The sequence below is a fragment of the Paramacrobiotus metropolitanus genome, unplaced genomic scaffold (assembly GCF_019649055.1).
Source record: "Paramacrobiotus metropolitanus isolate TYO unplaced genomic scaffold, Prichtersi_v1.0 Parri_scaffold0000012, whole genome shotgun sequence".
In the NCBI taxonomy this organism is placed as follows: Eukaryota; Metazoa; Tardigrada; class Eutardigrada; order Parachela; family Macrobiotidae; genus Paramacrobiotus; species Paramacrobiotus metropolitanus.
The window spans coordinates 1037580-1059951 of NW_026570232.1; the positions used below are offsets into that span (position 1 = coordinate 1037580).

General features: G+C 41.4%; 5 protein-coding genes across 12 annotated transcripts; 4 read left to right on the forward strand and 1 right to left on the reverse strand.

The window, feature by feature from the left end:
• Nucleotides 1-91: 91 nt before the first annotated feature.
• On the reverse strand, nucleotides 92-3401 carry LOC129583985 (transcriptional regulatory protein AlgP-like). Its single transcript, XM_055476058.1, has 4 exons — nucleotides 3180-3401; nucleotides 2790-3031; nucleotides 1200-1680; nucleotides 92-888 (listed from the first exon to the last, which is right to left on the reverse strand). The coding sequence occupies exons 1-4, from the start codon at nucleotides 3202-3204 to the stop codon at nucleotides 551-553; spliced, it is 1086 nt and encodes a 361-aa protein (XP_055332033.1). The 5' UTR covers nucleotides 3205-3401; the 3' UTR covers nucleotides 92-550.
• Nucleotides 2215-6926, forward strand: LOC129583984 (28S ribosomal protein S22, mitochondrial-like). 3 transcript variants are annotated; one of them, XM_055476056.1, is made up of 10 exons: nucleotides 2215-2321; nucleotides 2590-3033; nucleotides 3107-4187; nucleotides 4378-4553; nucleotides 4627-4791; nucleotides 5241-5384; nucleotides 5802-5885; nucleotides 5990-6135; nucleotides 6481-6583; nucleotides 6682-6926. In XM_055476056.1, the coding sequence occupies exons 3-10, from the start codon at nucleotides 4037-4039 to the stop codon at nucleotides 6799-6801; spliced, it is 1089 nt and encodes a 362-aa protein (XP_055332031.1). In that variant the 5' UTR covers nucleotides 2215-2321; nucleotides 2590-3033; nucleotides 3107-4036; the 3' UTR covers nucleotides 6802-6926. The 3 variants fall into 3 exon arrangements, 2 of the variants coding, with proteins under 2 accessions (XP_055332031.1, XP_055332032.1); XR_008689839.1 differs by lacking the exon at nucleotides 2215-2321 and having other exon boundaries at nucleotides 2420-3033; nucleotides 6462-6583; nucleotides 6682-6727; XM_055476057.1 differs by lacking the exons at nucleotides 2215-2321; nucleotides 3107-4187 and having other exon boundaries at nucleotides 2417-3033.
• A 1766-nt stretch (nucleotides 6927-8692) lies between these two features.
• Nucleotides 8693-12365, forward strand: LOC129583906 (uncharacterized). Its single transcript, XM_055475942.1, has 3 exons — nucleotides 8693-9077; nucleotides 10065-10610; nucleotides 10893-12365. Exons 1-2 carry the CDS (start codon nucleotides 8966-8968, stop codon nucleotides 10586-10588), a joined length of 636 nt encoding a protein of 211 aa, XP_055331917.1. The 5' UTR covers nucleotides 8693-8965; the 3' UTR covers nucleotides 10589-10610; nucleotides 10893-12365.
• Nucleotides 12366-14311: 1946 nt separating this feature from the next.
• LOC129584135 (uncharacterized) lies at nucleotides 14312-16245 on the forward strand. Its single transcript, XM_055476248.1, has 2 exons — nucleotides 14312-15001; nucleotides 15557-16245. Exons 1-2 carry the CDS (start codon nucleotides 14884-14886, stop codon nucleotides 16027-16029), a joined length of 591 nt encoding a protein of 196 aa, XP_055332223.1. The 5' UTR covers nucleotides 14312-14883; the 3' UTR covers nucleotides 16030-16245.
• A 1661-nt stretch (nucleotides 16246-17906) lies between these two features.
• Nucleotides 17907-22138, forward strand: LOC129583884 (uncharacterized). Of its 6 annotated transcripts, none has more exons than XM_055475904.1 (4): nucleotides 17907-18607; nucleotides 19977-20153; nucleotides 20760-21301; nucleotides 21598-22134. In XM_055475904.1, exons 2-3 carry the CDS (start codon nucleotides 20042-20044, stop codon nucleotides 21263-21265), a joined length of 618 nt encoding a protein of 205 aa, XP_055331879.1. In that variant the 5' UTR covers nucleotides 17907-18607; nucleotides 19977-20041; the 3' UTR covers nucleotides 21266-21301; nucleotides 21598-22134. The 6 variants fall into 6 exon arrangements, with proteins under 6 accessions (XP_055331879.1, XP_055331878.1, XP_055331882.1 ...); XM_055475903.1 differs by lacking the exon at nucleotides 17907-18607 and adding an exon at nucleotides 19633-19771; XM_055475907.1 differs by lacking the exon at nucleotides 17907-18607 and having other exon boundaries at nucleotides 19908-20153; nucleotides 21541-22138.
• Nucleotides 22139-22372: the final 234 nt, after the last annotated feature.

A 22372-nucleotide genomic window follows, 5' to 3' on the forward strand; every position in this document is an offset into this window, starting at 1 on the left:
AGATTTTCATTTCCACCAACAGCTCTTGACAGCAAATCGACCTGAATTTCTCATTTCTGCTATTCTGAATTTAACCGAACGACACCCAATGTCATATATTACATTTATTAAACACCTTCACCACAACATTGCAGAGAATAGCTAGGATATCGATGGAGAAACTATAATACAATTACACGGGATACAGTTATGTACTACTATGTGCTCAAAATGCTGAGAAAAGTTGCAACTTAAAAATACAAACAAAAAGAACTGATGATACTGCTTCGACAAATTGCTAAAATCGCTAAGTACTGAACGGTCGGAACCAAACACGCCTGCTTTGCGAATCTGAAAATTCAAAACATCGAATCGACAAAATCCATGATCTCGATACAACAAAAACACGGGTTTATTTCATGAGAATAAACGAAAAGCGAAAAAACCACATGAGATACTGACCGTTGTACCGTATACTCAGATAGAGAGAAACCACACCCTTAAAAATCCCAGCAGCGGTGGAATGAAAGAGGAACCATTCCCGTTCTTTTTGTCCCTGTTCTCTTTGTGTCTATTTCTTGGCCGCCCGTGAAGGGATGGCCCTGGTGCCCGCTGCCGGAGGTTTCGCCGGGGCCTTCTTGGCGTTGGCCACCCCATTCTGACCGCCTTTCTTGGGAGCAGCAGCAGCTTCCGTAGTGGCGGCGGCCGGTTTCTTCAGGGAGACTACTTTTGCCGCCGGCTTGGGGGCTGGGGCGGGTCTTTTAGCCACCGGGGATTTGCTGGCGGCCGGCGAAGCGGTCCGCTTGGTGCCGCGTGCAGACGGCGCGGGAGCTGGTTTGGCGGCTGGCTTCGGGGGAATGGCACGCGTCGAGCGACGCAAAGGTTCAGTGGGCGCTGGCTTCTCTTTCGCTGCAAAGACAGCAAAAATCTTTAAATAAAATTTATTATCGTCAGAATTTCCATCGGTTTTGGATTTTATTATTTTCAAGAATGTCTGATTAAAGATAAGCACTAACACTATTACGTAAAAAAATGAGTGTCCGGTCTAACAGTGAGGAAATCACTACATAATAATATAAGGAGAAGAGTTGCTGTCAGAAGGAATTATCTGCATGTTCCAAATCAAAAGATTTGCAACAAGTAAGAAGGGGATTCGGAATCATCATTTGCAGTAATTGGCCGTATGTTCTAGAAAAATACTAACAACAACAATTACTCACGTGCAGCGTTCCTGGGCGCTCGGGGTTTGGGTTCCGCTGGCGGCTTTGCGGCGGCCTTCCCTCGGGCCGGAGCCTTCTTCTCCTTGTCATCGGCTGAAGCGGTGCCTTCGGCAGTCGTTCCCGGGGTTTCCTGATCAACATCCATTTTCTCCTCCTCCTCCTCCTTGGCTTCGGTTTCCTTCATCTCCACATCACCTTCAGGCTGATCGGGCTTGGCTTCCTGTTCGGCAGCGGTTTCCGTCTTCTGTGCAGTAGCGGGTGGGGTACTGGTGGTAGCAGCAGGTACGTCGGCGGGCTCCTCGGATTTCTTCGGCTCCGGTGGTCGGGGGCTTAAGCGGGATGCACGAGGGGAGGCACCTGCGGGGGATTTCCGCTCGTCTTTGGGAGGGGAGACTTTAAGCAAGGAAGTATCCGATCCTGACACCGCGGCTGATTTGTCCTTCTCCTCCACGGCAGTTTTCTGCGCCTCTTCGGAAACAGTCTATAATTACAACATGAAAATCCTTCATTTAAAATTTCCGGATTAATAAAATTCTACTTTGCTGTTAGTTCTTATCCCTTTTAAAAAGGCTAATAATTAGAAAAAACCCAAAGATCAGCAGGTCCAGCACTATGCTTTACTCCAATTACCGGTAAGCATACTTCTGAAATTCACAAAAAAAGTAAAAAATTGTACTTCAGTAATAGCAAGCTTAAAATCGCTGCATTCATATGCTTTGCAAAATAGTGGAAAAACATCACCACTGCTAGATGCGATCACGATTCCGTGAGAAGACGGCAGTCCACGAACAAATACATTTCGCAGCGCTAGCAGGCTATTAGCGGCCCAACTCTTTAACTGTGAATGCAATTCTTAAAGAAATCGATTCACTCATTCAGCACAACTTTAACGGAGTAATCCAACTGGAAACCATGCAGGCAGGACCGCAACGATGAGCAATCAACCTTACGAGTAGACGCTCATTATCTGATTTTTGCGCACAGCGCTAAAACACTAAAATGTCAATTAAGGTTGATTTCCCTGGTCGTTCTGTAGTACTCGCATTAGAATCATATTACTCAACAGTGCCACTACGGCTTGCGCAACGTTAATGCTCCGAATGGCGAAACCTCATTGATCAAGTAAATAAGCGTTATTACGTCAAAACTCTGTTTCCTTACTGGCTTGTACAGTCTGTCATAACAGTGAACATGCGTAATCAGTCGTAAATAAAAGCGCTAAAAAACTCAAGTTTTTTGTCTAAAGTTATTGTCGAATTAATTTTAGCAAAATAATGGTATTAAATTGCTAATAATCAGTAGTATAATATTATTATTATTAAAGACAAATACATCTATAATTTTATAAAAACTTTCTTTATGGCTGAAGGATGTCGTTCATTGTTTACAGATCTGAACCACGAAGCGAAGTCACCGTGATTGGACTTCCTTGTCATTCTGGCGCCTACTACTTACAAATAAAAATTACAAATCCGTAAAGAACTGCTTATGGAGTCTATGGACTTGTTGGACTATTATTACTGCTTATAATATGCTGTGCAAGTTGCAGCCAGCGTGTCATTAGTTTTTTTCGCTGTGCTGCGAACATACTTTGCCTGGAGTCGATGTTTTGGCAGGATCCTGATTCGTATCGTTGGCTGATGGCAGAGATCCGTCTTTCGATTCTCCACTGACAGATCCCTCCTTCCGCTCACCATTTTTATTCTGCTCTGGCGAAGCACCCACAATTTCCTTTGAAGTATCGGTTAATCCCTGCGATGGTTTGTGGTTATCCAAATTGTCATGAGAAATGGGTTCGCTGGTGCTCCCTGCTGGCTTGCCATCGAACTTCTCTGTAAGTGAACCCAACACCTTGACTGCAGAATAACTTATAAATTTAAAAAAAATGTTTAATTTATTTTTTAAAGGATAGACCGTTTCAGCACAAAACACAGACTTCAGCAACCTCGAAAAGAGCAAATTTTTCAGGAACCTTCTTACCTCCTGCAACGGCCTGTGTTTCCATTCTAACGGATCCCAACAGAATAATAAAAACAGATATCGCAGGCTTAAAAAAGCTCCAATTAATAAATCAAAATAAAAAATGGTACCAGTAGTGAAAATTTGTCGAAAAATAGTGGTTTTTCTGACACAATACGATAAAACACTGTGTTACAAATTAACAAATTCGAAAAGTGCAGAGCGAACCTACAACGCACGGAAATTTCTAATTTTTCAGCCCGGTGGCTAACAGTCAGAGTTTGTGTACGCGGCAGTGGTTATGACGCTGCACACCACAAAGCGGAAAAGCGCCGACCGAACATCCGTTTACGCTCACTTTTTCCACACAGGTTTAACAGACAAAGTATCCGCAGTAATTCTCGCTTCGTTGAATGCGTATTAAATTGATCCTATTAAAAATAAATAAACCTAGCTGAAATCTGAACCAAATTTTACGAAGAATGAGAAAGAAGTCCAGAAAATAAACCCGAAAGGCAGAAACACCAGAATTAGCGTATCCGGCCATTATGGTTAGGGGCGACTGCACTTGGGTAAGGGCTGTTAACCCTTCGGAAGTGTGCTCCGCCTCCCTAGGGCGAAACATGGTAAAAAAATTCGAAAAAACTGAAAAAATTAAAGTTACTGTTATGATAAAACAGATGCTATCCCATGCACATTTAATTAATATCATTCCGCTTCGGCTTCTGTACAGATTTAATTTAGTGAAAGAGGGTTTTGTCATAATTTTTGTGAGGATGAACTGTTATGATATTAACAGTTGGCACTGGCAGTAAACTTGTGAAGCAGTGAGATTGCAAAGCATCAGAACTGCAGTTGCAAATCTGCGGAAGCCTTCCATGATGTCGTCCGCTTCGGGACTTCGTGCATGCTGCTTGAGTTCTCTTCGAGTTTTCTCACGGAATAGCTTAGGAGTAAGACCGGTATACCATTCTGCAGCCCAGCGGTTATATGCAACCGAAACTTCGTCGGAGTCGAAGTCTGCCGAAGGTAAGTACTTGAAGCAGAATGCCAATGGCAGCATGATGTGTTCTGTGTAGTTATAGTAATTTCAGTTTTCTCTGGCGTGTAAAGTTTGGTTGAGTTTTGACCAAAATAGCTTAATTGCGCTCTCATTACCCGTACGTAGCACATACAGTTTATATGCTTGCAGTGATATCGATATTGATTGGGATTTTAGATTCCAGCTCTCCCGGTAATTCAATCGAGAAAATTTTCCTTGATTTTCGCGTCCAGCAAACATTGAAACGATTAACGGGTCGCGATGCTTCCAAAGTGTTTGCCACGCAGCCGGTGTTAAAGAAAAAATTCGAGCAGAGCGAGATTCGCCTGTTAACGGATCAACAGCTGGAACAAGTACGGTAGCAAAATCCCACTGAATTTTAAACTTTTTTCCCTGCTGATGCGCTGCTGTTGGGCTGGTTTGCAGGCAACCAAGCAGAAGATGTCAGAAATTCCGGCTCATACACAGATGCCGCCTGTTATGGCGCCGCGTGAACCCGTCGATCGAGTGATCGTCGAAGATGAACTGCTGCAAGATTATGACACTCATCGCAATGTCTTCGTAGACATCACTTACGGAATCAAACCCAGAGTAAGGCCTACGACACTTATTATCTTTTTTTATGTTATTTTTCTTGGTAGTAACCACCAAAGTAACATTAGCTGCTTTTGCGCTACTTGATTAGTTCAAATTAAACGTTTGAATTTGAATGGTTTTGATAAGTATTACGCGAATGCACGTTTTGTTAATTTTGATGGCTTTGGCTATTTTTTAAGCACAGTATTAATAATTCTTGTCAAGTTTTGGAGTGGAAATTTCATTGTAATCGTTTTGGGTTTTCATCTTCAAATTTTATTTTACACCGGCTGAATGTATAGGAAATATTTTCTGGTGGATGCTGTTCTTGGCTGGAATAATCGTGACGTAGTGGATTTTAGGCTATTTTCGGTTATTTGAGTTTTCGTAGCTTTACATACGTTATTGTTGAGTGTTTTTTGCCTTTGGAATCTTTTCTTTAGTTATCTTCTGATTTTCCTTAGGACCGATATATTGTGGTACGGGAATTAAATGGGACACTGCGAACAGCAGCGTGGGAAGAGCGGGATAGAATGAACCAGATCTATTTTCCGGTGGAAGGCCGGGAACTGACAGTTCCGGCTATGTTTTTGGAGGAGAACATTCGGGTATGTCTATACGGACAAGCATGGCACTATCTCAGGAATTAATATCACATTTTTACAGTTATTACAGTTATTGTGGTACTATACAACAACGCTCAGCTTATACTTCAACCGTGCACGTTTAGCTTAGAGCTAAATTATGGATGATTTATATGTTTTGCGTGGATATAACAAGGAAAATGTTGTTACGGTACGAGTACTGCATTTCACTTTTCAAAATAATTAGTCTGGACGTTTTTGTTTTTGAAAATGGTTAGACGTGCATAGAGAAAAATCTTTGCGGATTTTGAGGGACTACGTATATAGCATTACCGGGCATTACATTGATTAAATTTGAACGAAATATGAAATGTTCAGTACTGCACGGTTTTGCAACTGACTTTGGTTCCAGGTATTTCTGAACACTTTGATCACTTTTAGGACTCGTTGGAACGCGGTATGGAGGAGTACATCCTCGATCGTGCCTGCGTGCAGTTCGAGCCGGATGATCCTCACTTTATTCGTGTAAGCTTTTACTGCACCGCCATTTGCATTGATGATGGTCATGAGTGGCTGTAGATTAAATAAACACAGCGGGAATGGGGTTCAAAGTTTGCGTTTGTGTTTAGGTATGCCAGACGGTGTATGATTATATCGACGAAATGCGCAATTATTCCCTGCTGGAATCGACGAGGCATATGGGCGGTTTCGTGTTTCATTTGGCCCGCGAGCGACGTATCGATAACTATTTAATATATCTACTGCAAAATGAAAGGTACTGTGCCATAAATTCATGAATTTGCTGCCTTGATCGTAGCGATTATGTCATCCGGTAAATCATTTTCTAGACATACGCTCACAGAACCCTTGTAGTAAATTTTGTTAGTGCTGTAGGGAAAAGATTCGCTTATAGAAAACAGTTTTGTTCCACCTTTTTTAGCTGTAAAGCAGGTCCGAAAAATTGTGCAAAGTAATTCTTGCACTCCCCTACCAAAAATAAGTTCTCACCGAACAACGATATCCGAATTTGTTTATTTTACGATATCAGTCACATAGACAGTTGCAGTAAATATTTCTAATCTCTTTTGTGTATATACCTAGATATTTATTACGCGTCTAGGCTGGATATGTGCCCGGATGTGATTCAACTTTGTCATATCGTTCATTCCCATGGAACTACCGACGAGTCAATCTCGACGATGGAGCCTATCGAAACACTAAAGGTGCAGTATATTTGTGTTACGGTGTAACGGGAAGCTTATTGTGGGATGAGTTCTAGCATAGTGAACCAGTGAGTCGTAATGAATGTATTGTTTTTCAGAGGTACATCAAAGAATCACCGGATAATAAAGGAAATTTAGAGTTGGCCGTACAGGCGTACCAAGAAAAGCGCAGGCAGGAGCGAGTAGCGCAACGCAGTGAACGTCGTGGCCGCAGTTGATGAACCTTCTTTTATAGTTTGACCTTTATGCAGTGTGAATAGTGAATACAAAACCTGCCGTGATGGATTACGTGCATACGTTCAGTGTTTTGTACCGTTTTGGTGTTATTGTGAATAAAATTCCGCTTGAACTATGAGCCGCTGTGTTTCTGTGTATTGTAGCAGAACAGAGCAATGTATGTACGCATTGACTTTTTATGGCTGCTTGGTGGCGTGCACGGAAGGAAATTCCCGTTTGCTCATCCAACAGATGAACGCACCTGGCTTTGATGTGCGTTTAAGGGGGTAGACCATTGGCGATGAAATGGTGAAGGTAGGTTAAATGCCGTCATTTCCTGTGCCTGTCGGTGTATTTGGCTTCCTACTGAGTACGTGGTACTACCGCGAAATATTTCGGTTGATGGGAACAGGTTTAAAATACTGGGATTTTGCAGAAGTGGGTTTGGTATACGAACGAACTGGGACTAATTTCGCACACAGTGATTGTTTTTTACAATTAGGCCAATTAATCCGCAATCCCCATCGGTTAGTTAATAGTTACCCTTAGTGAACCAAAATTTACATGGCTCATAGTGTTAGCTAAAGCGGACCAAAACTGGATAATGCTATTTTATTCCATAAGCGCTACCGGTCATTCGTTATAATTAAGGAGCAGAATCTTTAGTTTTGCTGAAACAATATCTGGCCATGGTTTTGTGTACCGCTTTTAACCTATGTATTAACTTTATAGTACAAATGTACAAACATACCGTACAGCTAATTACGGTGCGCAAGGGAAACAGGAAAATATCCCCATTAATATCGGGAAAAAAATTTCCCTTTAACAAAAGTTAACGAATGTATATTAATTCGTACATCACAGTATCCGTACCGCAGTCACTGATATGTGGTAGATCAAAAGAAAGATACAAGTGCGATAGATCATCATCAGTGTTGTCTTCCCGCTGCATCTACAGATGCGAAGTGTGAACTGTGAACTGCACGGCACGAAATCATACAAAGTATGTAATGAACATCAAATAAAATAATATGCAATTTTAATAAATATATCAAATGAAATAATATGTAATTTCCATTACTACGAAGAATGTTTCTTTTTAAACTTCTTTGCTAACTGGAATTATTAACACATAATTATTATTTGTTGAGCTACCGTAGTATAAGTCATTACCGTAGTGAAAGATCTACTGCAAATTTGCAGTTTGCTTACTTAATTAAAGAATGATAAAAAACCATTATTACATGTAATGCCCTTGAGCGCAACAACATAGGTACAGTAAGTAATAAATTTGATCTCACAAGTCAAGGCACGGTACAGTACCTACAGTGGCAAGCTGCACTTACAATTGTACGTTCGTACAATTGGACGACTTGCCATACTTCCTGTGACACACTAACGGTGCTTAAATTATTGCCGAAAGCTGTCATGAGCAATTGTTTGATAATTACTATTAATTAGTAACGGTCGGTATACTCAATACGTGTACAGCAGACGTGTAGAACAACCATCAGTCCTTCCAATTTGATCCAGAATGCGGTATTCCGGATGAATTGCTGGCTACCCGGTCTACTGTGCTCTAATGTCTGGCCATGCAGACACCAGACAGTCCAATGTATTAAAGCACAGAAAGTAAATGTGCGTATTGTGTGCTCCAAATACTACAAGTATTAAAGCAACCGTTTCTGAAGATAATCCATATGATTGTCGTCAAATAAGCAAAAAAAAGCGGTCGATAATCCGGTTCTTGCGTGGGGCACGTGGCACCGTTCCACCACAGGCAAAGTACATTTTGGAGGCATAGATTTGCCACGGTACTGTGGCATACATACTAGCGGTAGGTACTACGTAGTACGTACTCTCTCAGTGTTTAATATAAAAGGCCTTTAAAGAACACTGGTACGAGTACGGATGACAAAATGTGAACAAACCAGACCGGCAAACCGAAAACCGCGGGCACATCTTTCCATGTGTCAGGGCGCGGTGCATTTTTATTAGCCTGTGCCGTCGCCATTTGCTTATGCACATCAGATCAGTTTCACGTCGACTGCATCGCATCCTGTGAAGAGTCTCCTGCAATTTGGGAACGGTGTTCTTACAGTCAACTGTCACCTTCTACGTTACTTCATTCATAATTTTCTACCTTTTCTCCGAACTACACACATCATGGAAATCCAAGGTTATGTATTGGAAAGCATATCGAAACTACGATGCCTATCCATTACGGAAGTTGTACTGGGCACACTGGCGGTTCTTGGAGCAATCTCAAACATCTTTAGTAAGTTTTTGCAAATGCTTGTTGTAGTTGACATTGTGTGCACTGTGCATTGTACCGCTAAATCAATATGTACACGGCGGTATCGACATGGCGTTGTAAGACTGTGATATGCTTGTACTGTATGAGTGTATGTTGCTTATATATATTGATCGGTTCCGCTGCGGATCGTTCTCGGATTCCTTTTATTCCCGTATTCCGAAAATTGATCTGTTTACACTGGCACCTACATATTTGTTATACTAATACAGTGCTGTACGAAATTGCTTCACCGCTCTGCGTGAATAAATCAATTTTGAACGCTGAATTTTTGTACGATAAAATGTACCACAAGCAAGAAAAACTGTAGACAAATTAAAATCTGATTCATTAATTTGACCACTGTGGGAAAATTGGTAAATGGGCGTGTAGTGTAAGACTAAATCGGATTAGAGAACAGCATTTTCTTTGCATCGTGTTTTACGCTTTTTTACATGCAGGTGATTCTGTAAAAAAAACTGAGACCTAGGGTAGGTACTTCTATAGTAAGTTTTGATTTTTATTGGGTTATTCAAGTTAACATTGGTTAAACAAAAAATTACGCACGGTACAGTAAGCTGGTATTTAGCTTATAGTTTATACTCGTTCATATAAATATCTACGAAAAACGCTGACCCTGACCGTGAATTCGGTAATCTCTAGTTACAGTGTAAGTGGCCAGTGTAAGTTGTGTAACGACAACGTGGCTCCACAGGAGCGGTTATATATGATGCGATTCTGCTCTTGCGCGTATGTTACCGGTTACGGTTCTGTCGATTTGTTTACATCGATGACGAGATGTGAAACGGAGCTAAAAGACTCTGGAATTGTACAAGTTAAAAGTACCGTAATCGATCGCTGGATTTGTGCGCTTTTTCATAAAGTTTAGTACAGATCCAAATTTAATTTGCAACTATGTATGCAGATAGATTTGAACCTGCTTAATTGACTTGTCTTTTTGTGTTCTATCAGAGGCCACAAGCGCCCAGTTAGCCAGCTGTATCGGCAGTTTGGCCATCTGTATCCTGTTTCTGGCCACCGGCGTCTACGGTGTGATCACCATTAAACGCCTCCGACAGGGCATCGTGGACGGCAACGCCTTCCGCATCCTGGGCATCCTCAACATCATCCTGTGCGTCTTGTTTGCCGTTAGCCTGATATACTTCATCGTAGTGGGCATTATGCTGGCCGCTGCTCCATCCGTAGCCGCTCAGATGATGTCGGCAGCCGGCATGTCGGGCGCAACGCAAGAGCACCAGCAGTATGACGAGGGCATGCAACATCTCGTCACGATCGTGACCACCATTATTGTGGTATTTGTGGTTGTCGGCATCATTATCGCGTCGCTGTTCATTCTGATGGCGGCCATGGCGGCCAAGATCAGCCGGCGCAATGCGGCCATCATTGAGGCCGGTGCGAGGGGAGCAGTTGCGGGCTATCCCATGGCGCCACCTGGATACACGCAGTACTCCGTGGTCAAGACGGAGCATCCATAAAGGGAACACATTTATATACGAGGTATGGAATCAATAGTATCTCTGTAGATATTTTCAGCCCTGGTAACGCGAGTACTGGCGCACCGGTACCGTTACACTTGCTGTTTTTTCTAGTGTGAAATGTATGATATCGTTCTGTCTCATTAATGTATGTACCTACTTGTTAAATCATACCTACTTTGTTTCTGAAGTCAGTAAAGTGTGTCTTTACCATTTGATCAGATCGAATCAATTTTTGTGTTGATGAAATTGCATGTTATGGAAGATTGTTGTCTGCGCAGTATGTAAATTGCTGTCATTCTAGGTTCACGAAGGAAATGGATTCTGAACACCATACAGCGATTTTAAACAAACACCGTCGCTCATTACCTTCTGGTCCGGCTCGGCAATGTGTTTTCGTTATCGCACAAGACTCATTACATCGCTGCCGACACAGCAGTCGGAATACATAGAATTTACATAATGTTGCAGATTTTATGATTTTCTTCCTTTTATTATGTCAAGTTATCCAGAAAATAGTATTTCCTATTTTGTGCTGGTTTTTTATAGTATGTTGTTATGTAATTCGGGACGTGGGAATTGTATATTTATGGGACACAAATATAAATATGCAAACCCAGATAAGCACTTTTGTTCACGTCACAACGACCTCCCCTTTACGGCAGTTGGTCCATTTTGCGTGACGCAAATATGCAGAACTTGCATATCCCGCCCAGAATAAGCAAAATAAAGAAACTACTCCAGAGTAGTTTTTTTGAGATGGCAACTCAAATAAGCAGCTTATTTGAACGTACATCGTACAGAAATGTGTTAAGATCAGGAGGCTTATCAGCAGGTTCCTCACGTTTTCCGTGATGTTCCTTTCGCATACTAGTGCTGTTATGTTTGAAATAGTTTTGTTTAGCACCTAACCATAAGTACGGTAGTCTGTAACTCCGTCTTGTTTCTGAACTAATCATGTTCTGCTCTTCGTCTCCGAGCCATCAGTTGTGATCAGTACCTGAACCTGTGCCTGTTCCTACCCTGTTCCTACGGTGATCACAGTTCGGTCTGAAGAAAATACATAAACTGGTCGAAACATAAAGACCAAGTTTTAGTTAAATGGCGGCAGAGCAGCTGATTTTGGTAGATGGAAGTCATTTAAATTTGGTAAACATCACGAGGCAGGGATTGGTTCTAAAAGCGACGGAGAGAAACCCACTGCCGTGGCCCGCATAATTGCTCGAATTTGAGATTTTGACAAACGAAAAAACTAAAAGAGCTGTAGTTTTCACACATTTTAATTAACATTTTAATTTATTAATACCGTGCTTGAAGGGAGCTACATTAAATGCGTTGGGAAGATTTTTGTTACAGACCGCAGTAATATGCTTACAAGCTACAGTAAAGTAAAATGCAGTTTTGAAAAAGGATCACAAAGCTAGAAAGTGCGCATAAATTACGCAACGAAGATGGGCAACGGTTTATTGGCTGGTTCCGTTTTGCCTGTGACGTGGACAAAAGTGCTTTTCTTGGTTTGCATATTTATATTTGTGTCCCATAATTGTGTGTTTTTGGTCGTTGATGTTTCGCAGTTGTTAAGTGGGTTGGTATTAATTGGTAATACGATGTATTATATTATGGCTCCAGTCTTGAACGTTGGCTTGCGTTCTCGCTTTCTTCGTTCAGTGATTCGTTCATTTGTATGGCCATTTTGAATTTTGTATGGTTTGTTATCCCATTTTGTAATGTTACTGTTTTGCTAACGGTTGTGGTATTCTTATGAATAAAAGTTGATATGGGAATCAGTGTTTAGTCGCCTGCCTTTCATATTTATATCGTCAGAAGTCATCCGCACAGGTCAGCTTCGTAAGTGCGAAGAGCGACAGGATGGAATTGGGAAAACTGGGGTGAATTTTCGATTTTTGCTGTGCAAGTCAGCGACACAGACCACGTTTGGGCCACCATACCACAACATTTTAATAGTCGTTTATAGCATGTTTTATGTGCCGGAACTGACTTGATTATCCAAGTCTTCTGGGAATTTTAACACCTACGTATGTGTTGTACCTATACCCGGCGGCCGTACCTCCGATATTATGCGGGCAATATGTACACACAATAATGTTGTCAGTCCACTATATTTTTGTTGACTGTTGGGAAATAATTTGACAATATAATTTGTTTCAGCACATATTCTACCGTAAAAATTCATCCGATTATCCAAAATTTAGAAACCTTCCGTTTTCCAAAATATGGTGAAAAACTATCGATATTACATCGAAACAGCGAAAATAAACCAAGAAACATAAAGAAAAAACTGAAACCGGAAAAAAGTCAGTCGATAATCCGTCGGATCACTACAGGTATGGTCGTTTAACTTCGTCCGCAGTTAGCTTTCAGAATTAAAGACCATGGCCGCAGGCCGTATAATATTACAGAGCTTGATGACATCGGGCCGGCAAATCGGGAAGGGATACCTTTGCAATGTTCAGGGCAAGGAAAAGTTTTATTAGCTTGTAGTCGCGCGCCGACACCGGCTTGGTTTCTTTAGATTGGTTTCACTTGGAGTGAATCGCACAGTTGGAATCTTCTGAAGAGCCTTCCGCAGTTTTAAGCAGTGTTCTCCGTCTGTATAGCTGTAGCTTGTAGCTGTCCTTTGGATTTTGTTCCGCTGATTCGATCATCCATCAATGTCCAGTCTAGGTTGAATACTCGAAGGATTACCAAAATTACGATGGTTTATCCATAACTGAAATTGTGCTCGGCGTTCTACGGGTCGCGGCTCCGCCCCTGGTCAGTGCGATTGCGTACTTCATGGGCACACCAACGGATCAGCGTAATATTACCTACGGATGGGATCCGCTTCGAGCCTTCGAATAACGACCTTCAACTCCAAACCATCAGAATCCGCTGCTACATGCTACAAGTATAATAGTTCCGCTGCCCACATTTGTGATTGTGGTTAGTTTCCATATACTGTATTGATTATGCTTTGGTTTTTTTAAATGGTCATCTATCTCCTGGTTAACGCCAAGAGAAAGCCTATGCACGTCAAATTTAAAAATTAACTTTTTTTCAAGAATTATTGAGTGATAATATTGCATCGTAAAGTAATTATCGCTGTATACATATCATAGAATGTATTTGATATTGGGGTTACGGATACTTATTATGTACTTGCGAACAAAATTTAATGACCGACCTGGTTTTCTGTACACGTCAAGTGTGTTAATTCATTATTGTAAGGAAGGAAGTTTTTAGTGTAAAATCACTGCCTGTATAATTTCTGCATGCGGATTTTGTTTGCAGAGAGCAGATACACATATCGTATGCTCGTATGCATATACTCATATATATACTTTAAAGAAGTACTCGTATATATCATGAGAGGAGCGTTGCTCCCAAAAATTAGCTAACGCAGTCAACACATTAATCATATTCTGCGCCAGAGTGTGCGTTGCGGCAAATTTTTAAAGTTTTGGAATTTCCGCATCCCCTTTCCAGCGATTCACCTATCTGAATTTGAAACCGGGAGTTTGGCATGCACTTGGCTCATATATACACTTGGAGTACTAGTCTTGGATCCAAGTTCAGAGTCAGCTAAAAAAAACGTTTTCCGATAATGAGGGAATGGCTACTTGCTTGTTATTCAAAATGACAGACCGGAATCACGGCGAGCGTTAGTGTTTTTATTGTTATGTATGGTAATTTCATTGCAATCGATTCGGTAGGATAAATGGAGTCAAAACAGTCTGCCATTAAGCAAGTACTATCGATCTCCATGCAAATTGCCCACTGGATCCGCTACGTTCGACCAGTTTCAACTGCAGATGTCTGCTGCACTGCAGCTGCCGGATCATAAGAGCAGGATCAGTGCCGAATAATTGAGTCTGTTTGCTCCTGATCTAGACGCGGCATTACAAGATGTCGTTTTTTCATGCGCTTTGCAGTTTGCAGACACTTTCTGCATGATCTTTCGTTTTTGCCTCAATATAAAATGCGCTCAGTCTGAGCAGGGTTAGATTTATGCTCCCTGCTTTCCCCGTGAAACTTTTATTTTTGGGCTTATAGGAAAACCAGCGAAAAATACGCTAGCGATCCGCCTGAGCCATGAGGGATGTACCGGTGCAGCTGCATATACAAGAAATATCGACAGTTTTACATTTTCCGGTTTCCTTGATTATTTGGTCAGCAGCAGATGGAAGCGCATTTTTCCGCGATTGTATAAAATGCCTGTCACATGTGAGCCATGCATCGCAACCTGTTGATGGGGCAGCGATGTGATTTTAATTTGTATTGACTTTTATGTAACTATGGCGGATCAAAGTCAGAAATCGTTCTTTCTGGCCATACGCAGTCTTCGCTATATATCGATCACTCAAATCTTTTGCGGTATATTGGGACTCTGTTGTTTTTTCAGCACGCTAGTCAGTAAGTATCCGCAACATATGTCTGCTGAACTGTAGATACGAGCAAATGTAGCTCGTACTGTAGATACTATACTGTACTGTAGCTCATACTGTAGCTCGTACAAATGCAGTAAAATGCTTGTCCAGCAGTAAAGCCAGAAAGGTCACAGAGTCTCGCTGTCGGCTTCCCAAGTAATGGCATCGTGCACATGTGCACGGGCGTGCCGTAACGCACGGAAAGAGCATTGCATAACGATACTAATATATAAAATGGAAGAGTAAGATACAAGAGGAGATCTAGAGACCAATTATTATAAATCTATAATTTTTCTAAACTGGCAGTTACAACATCGATCGATGTCAGCTGCAGTTATGTCCAGTGGCCAATAGCGCCAATATGCACATAATACAAGTACGTTATGATATATATAATAATTATACCAATTGGTATGCAGCTAGATATAGTCTTTGCAATTGCAGCCGCATTTAATGTAATCTGAGCACCTGTTTTACCAGATACCTATTTTACCACATACCATATTATGTATTGCCGTAAATGTTAACTAAATATTTATAGTAACCCCGATTGCCCGAACATACGGGACGGTCATCTGGATGTTTATCGATATCTTCCTGGTGGCGACGGGATCCTACGGCATTCACTGTGTCCGGGAGGTGCGGCGTGGCGTGTTTGTGCGGCGCACTTTCTTGGTGTTGGCCATCCTGGACATAATACTGTGCATTGTGTATTCCACCATCTTCGTCATCCTGGCTATCGGTGGAGCACTGGTCAACATCGCTCCCAACGCGAGCCAGACCATTCTCGGATTAATCGGCTTAACTGAAGAATTCATCCGTTCTAATCCCGGATTGGAGAGCTTCCCGGACGAACAATTACGAACGGTTATGATTTCTGTGTACTTTGTGGTTCAAGTTGTCTTTCTGCTTTACGTGGCGCTGGCTGCGTCCGCGGTGCACATTTGTCGTCGCAGTTGGACCACACTGCGCCGGGGTTTCGATGAATGGTCGTACAGTTCGATGTCTGGTTGAAAGATCTGCAGTATGCCAAATGGAACCTGTTTTGGTTTCATGTTCATTGATCTTTACACTGATACAGACTGAGAATTTTTTAAAAATGCTTTAGTAAAAATTTGTAGCGAAACCACAAAGTTATGGATCATGTGTGGAGCAAGAGTCAAAAAGCGATTGCACTCAATTTTAGCTTTCTTGCGTTTGCTCATTAGTTTATAGTTGTAAAACCTTCAAATCGGTTCCAATTAAGATCTCATATAAAGGTCATGCTTCAGCGTTCATGATGAGAATTTGTTTTTGCCTATTGTCCACTCCTACTGAAGCGACTGTATCAAAGACTAAAATATTAGTTTTTTTAAGTCTAATAAAATTTAAAACGTGGATGATTTGATTCTGTAGCATTATTGTGACATATCCGATTAGAAGGTAGACGTGATTGTTTACTAATCAACCGCCTGTAATTTTGATAATCAAATCTGCAAACGTCAAAACGTAAAAGCTGTTTGGTGTACAACAGTTTTTATCCGGCTAAGAAGCGTGATTCTGTGGACACAGCGCCTAGCAGAAAATTAAGAAAGTGGTAAGTATGATCAATATGAGTAGTGATGTTTTGGCTCAACCATCTGCTCATGCTAACCGAAACAAATAAGTAGCATCACAGTGAATTAACAGTTTTTTGTGCTGCAAGTTTTGTTGTCGGTTTACTGACGTTCAGCTTACTGACGCAATAAGAAAATCAAGTCAAATATGACCTGCTTAACTTAAAAATGCTACAAATTGGGTTATGGAAATACTGCATATATCAATCAAAAACACACAGCAGAAAATAAAATACTTTATTTCACAAAACGCTTTCTAAAGTATACACTATATGCATTTATCAGTGCAATCATGGATGGATTGAAAACTGTTACCGGCGTTTTATTTGACGATTCTTTCAGTCTTTCTAAAAACGGATTGCTCGAAGAGTAGGCGTCTGCAAAAGCTACCAACTTTACATGCCCTTCCGGTCCATCTCTAGACCCATGGGAGACATTCAATGCACGTGAAAGCTTCGATAAAAATAAAAAGATTTTTGTATAGACAAATATCCATTTTATTAGTCTTTCCTACTACACTCTGCCGCAACTAGTGCGTTTCGGGAGTCGTGGAGATGAGACCGGCATGACTTTGGCATTTATCCAGATTTTTGATTTATTAAATTTAGGAATAAATGGGAACGCACAAGCGCGTGCATTTGTATATTGCAGCATGCAGTAAATTTGAAATATCTATATCTACGGTACCAGAAGTATGCTCTTTTACATCAGCCCGAAGGCACTTCGAAGTCTATTATATGAGTAGAAGTTGTGTTAGCATTATTATATTCAGCTATCGAATAATATGGATTCGTTCGGTTAGATTCGGTTGGGGGTGGAACAGCTGGTTAACGTAAAAATTTCTGAAGCTCAGTGGACGCAGATATCTCTTCCAGTACGGTTTGGGAACGCGACGCATCGAGACATTAGCTGTTTGTGCCTATTTGGCATCGGTGTACTCTGTGCAACCCATCGTTTCCGAATTTTATCAGCCAACTGAAGAGTGTCTGACGAAAGCAGCTCAGGAAACCTGGGTACGGCTGACAGAAGGTGAGATTCCGGTAGAATCTCTTCGGAAGTTTCAGTTTGCATGGGACAGCCAAATGATTGAGCGAGATATTTCCATGCTGATGTCCTGTACTGAAGGCAACGACCGCGCCAGGGCGGTCTTGCTGGCTGCCTTAAACAAAGACTCTGGAGCATGGTTAAATGCCTTGCCTGCGCCATGTTTGGGCACCTTCCTGAAGGACGATGATGTCAGAATCGGTGTAGCCTTGCGATTTGGATTACCGGTAGTGGTGGCACACAAATGCATCGCGTGCGGTACGCAAGTTGAAATCAATGGTCACCATGGGCTATCATGCAACAAATCAACCAAAGGACGATGGGCGCGGCATAAAGAAATGAACAGCATCGCCAAGAATTGTTGCGAAAGCGCTGGTTTTCCTTGTCAGCTGGAACCGAATGGACTATCCAGCACAAACGGGAAAAGACCTGACGGAATGACGCTGATACCAGTTCGCTAAGGCAGACCGCTTGTTTGGGATGTAACAAGCTGGTGTACTGTTGCGGATTCCCACGTCACCGCAAGCTCGAAGAAATCCGGAAGTGTGTCCCAACTGGCGGAAAATTCCAAGCGCCGCACATATTCTTTTTTGGAATACGGTTACCTCTTTTATCCCCTGGTTATTGAGACACTGGGAGTTTTTGGCCCTGCCTTCACTGAAATGCTGCATTTCATGGGCCGCAAGATTCGTGACATAACGGGCGAAGCGCGTTCTACTGCTTTTCTCAAGCAGCGTTTTAGTTTAGCTGTTGTTAAAGGAAATGCTACGGCTGTTTTGACTTTGAGTACACTGCCTTTTAATCCGAGAGAGGATAAGGATTTTGGTTGTTTTTTTAATGTTTAATTTTTAACTATCAAGTAGTGTACCAGCGCTTGCATTTATTGCTATTTGGGTGGCTATTGCCAATAAATCAATATGGATTCTAATTGTGGATTCAGTGACAGCAGTTCGGTGAGTACTCGTATCTCTCAGTTCCTTCAATGTGGTAAAAGTAATATGAACATAAAGATATAGTTATATTAAGAGAATGACCGGTACTTTGCCTTTGAGCGCATTTGTGGGTGAGACATTTAAACTGAGACAACAGCCATAGTAGTGCGAATTACTTGCTATACTTCTTGTAGTAGCAAAGATATGTATTTCACAGTATCTTCAAAAGTAATAATAGCAACTGTCAAATTTACCACGTATTGGGATTCAGAGAGAATTGTATCTAGGTCAAAATGCTCGAGTGCGCTCCAACTCACGCACTGATTTGTGAGTCAGACAGATTCACTGATAACGCTGCGCGCATTGGTCAGATGGAGAATCAGTTGCTGAATTATAAAACCGAGCTGTTGAGCTCGTTTTATAATTCGTGGCCACATTCACGACCGCACATCAACTCGTTAAAATTATCCTGAGCTGCTTATAAATGTTCGTAATGATGCCGTGCTGTATTAGACTGTATGAAATTACGCTGTAGTCCGTAATTAAGTGTTGAGATGATATGGTTTAATTAACTAAATTACTAATTAGTAATTAAGCAAAACTTTCATGAGCAGTTATAACTGGAATCATTTACGCCTAATTAATTAGCAAATTTTGCACAAAATTAGCAAATTTTGCCCACACGAAGAAAAATTTAATTATTGCATGTCATTAAGCTTAAATTATTTTCTCGTCAAGTTTGCACTTGTTTACCGTGGCAATATAAAACGGCAATGAAGGCTGATTTATTGCAGAATTCACGGTGCTCTGACTGCTCTCAGGTATGGTATTTATTTCTACTCGTGTATCCGTTATCACTGGTGGGAACATATTTCAGTTTTTTCTCTTAGTCATAGCGGAAAGATGAGTAACCGATACGTGCGCAGCAGTCGTGCCGCAGATACGAGCGGGCTGCTGATATTTGACAGTTCTAAATAATATCCTCGAAATGCAGTACTGTAATCATTCCTCATGTATCACGTAGTATTTCGACAGTTGTTGTTTTATTACACTGGAAGAGCCAGAAGTTCATCAAGAATACCAAATAAAGTCTGAAATAAATTGTTATTGTACAATGTACAATGTACATATAATTAACCGACTGCTTCCAAATACAAGTAATCCCGGCGCCGAAAAACTGGCACAGTAAGCAATCGATAATCCGATTCTTGCATCAAGTTCCATGTGGTACTTCGGCAACGTTCCTGCAAATGGCGTAATGCTGTACTACTGTACTGTGCTTTTGCGTTCTGACTCATTCGATGATGACATGCTGTCGATACAACAAGCACACTGCACAAACAAGACCAGCAGCAAATCTTACCATTAATCGTTTTTCATATTTTTTTAGTGCGAGTACCCCAGAGTCTCTGAATATAGTGGACACTGATATTTGGGGGTTCAGAACCATCCATCATGGATACCCGAACCTATATTCTGGAACGAATACCGACTTTACTATGCTTATCCATCGTGGAAATTGTATTTGGGATCCTTTCAGTTATCGGCGTAATAACAAAGTTGATTAGTAAGTTAGTTTTCTTCAAAATCAAGTGATGGTCGCAGTTGGCATGTGTGTACTTGTACGGCAGAATTAGGGTTGTTACAATTTTCATATATTTATTTTTACCTATTTTGTAAGTTACGGTAGTTTTTCTTTTAAATAATTCAGTTTTAGAGAACACCAGACTAATCTAGCACGGCTCTAAAGAATTGTAGTGCTTACGGCTTACTGTTAGAGTGTCAATTAAAATTACAGTATTTCTATGTGCTCGAAGTATAAAATTATCTACAGAGAGAAATATTATACAATGCTCTGTAGTTTGTACTCGTGTATATGCGGTAGATCATGTCGTTTTCTCCGGTACCAGCGTATTATTTAATTAGTTTTCTTTGGTTTTCTTTCTCTATAATTCTTATCTGGACTGCATTGTCTTTATATACGAGTAATATACAGTAACTTCCTTATGTTTAAATCATTGATTTGCCTAGTTACTTATTATCAGCGCACTGACTAATGCTACGTAAACCATAACTTACGAGTACAACTACGGGTAGTTCTTCTGTTGATTAAACAATTGACATTAGGGTTCACTGATTTTTGTTTGACACAGTGTTTTCTGTTGTGTATCAGGAGCAGAAAGCCAGATCGAGAACCAACTAGACGACTTCGCCACCGGTTTTCTGAGCGCTGCACTGTTGGTGGCCACCGGTGTCTACGGTGTCGTCACCATTAGACGCGTCCGACAGGGCATCGTGGACGCCAAATCGTTTCGCATTCTGGGCATTCTCAACATCGTCTTATGCGTTATCTGGGCAATTGAGATGCTATTTTTTATCGTGGTGTACATCCTCACTGAGACGAACCCATCCCTGGCCAATGCGGTGGTGGCCTGGCCGAGCACTTATGACCCGTCCAATGCCGAACTGCAGAAGGAAGTCGAAGGTCTTATCAGCCTGGTTACCGGGTTTTTGTATATTGTCCTCTTGATAATCCTCCTGTTCGTCTTGACGGCAGCCATGGCCGCCTGGATCAGTCGCCGTAACGCGGCCATCATTAATGCCGGTGCGCGGGGAGGCTATCCCACTGCGGCAGCGGGAAACATGCAGTATACAGCGGTCAAAACGGAGCACGCTTAGGCGCACAATCTGGAGCGAACGGTAACCTTTGCAAAGGTGCATATATGTTGCATCAGCACCTGGTTATCGTAATGTAGTTAGTTGTAATTTTTTGTTGCAATCGTTTTTATGAAGTATGAAATGTATACACGGTCACCTTTTTGTAGTTAATAGACGTCGTTAATAGACTACATTTGTTGTATATATAACCTTTCCAGTTAAAGTTGAGGAGTTACTGCAGCAGGAGCAGTGTAAATTACTCTTTGTGTAGCACAGTTCTGCAGATTTTTTTACAGCTCTGCCACTTACGACTGCCGGTATATTTATGCTGCAATGGTAATTTCCTTCGATAGGATGGAGTCCAGTCCGTCTGCCATTAACCAAGTGCTTCAAACTAACCTGAAAGTTGCCGACTGGAAACGTTGCTTTTTTCCAAGCAACGCCAGCTCCAGATGACTGCTACATTGCGGATCGTGAGGGTCCAGCAATTAATGCCACTGATTTGGCCCATCGTGGATTCTTTGCTTTCGAGGTGATAATTTCCCCGCTTTTGCGAGCATTTCGCTTCTGTATTATTGGTTTCAACTCTTTGTTAGTGCTATAGTAGAAGCATCAGTCTTCACAGTGAAAGTTGTACCTTGGCGCTTGTATAGGAGGGATCGAAATATTTTTGTTGTTCCGGATTATCATATTTTTTTGCCAGCCGAAGACATACTCTACCATGTGTCTATGATTGTCAATGTAAAGCCTGTTGTAACGTATACTTCTATGCTTCACGATTTGTTCGCAGTCTCAACTTCGCACATTTGGTGACCGGAAAAAGTAAGATGTAAAGGAAGATCGTTCAGCGTAGTCTGGCTGGACTGTATGCCCAGCTAACCAGGAAAAAATCGATACGAGTAGGAAGTGCCTGCATAGTCGTTGTGCATGTAATCCTCGCAACTTTCTGGCCCACTAAGAACCAGTACCAAATTGTACAGCAGTCAATAACCCATATCTATCTATATACATTGTACTTACGAATACAACTACGAAGCTGTGCTAGCAAGACAGTCTGTTGAAACTGGAAACAAAATAAGTAATTTATTCCGTGGTACGCTTTATAAAACATTATTATGCGCTGTATGC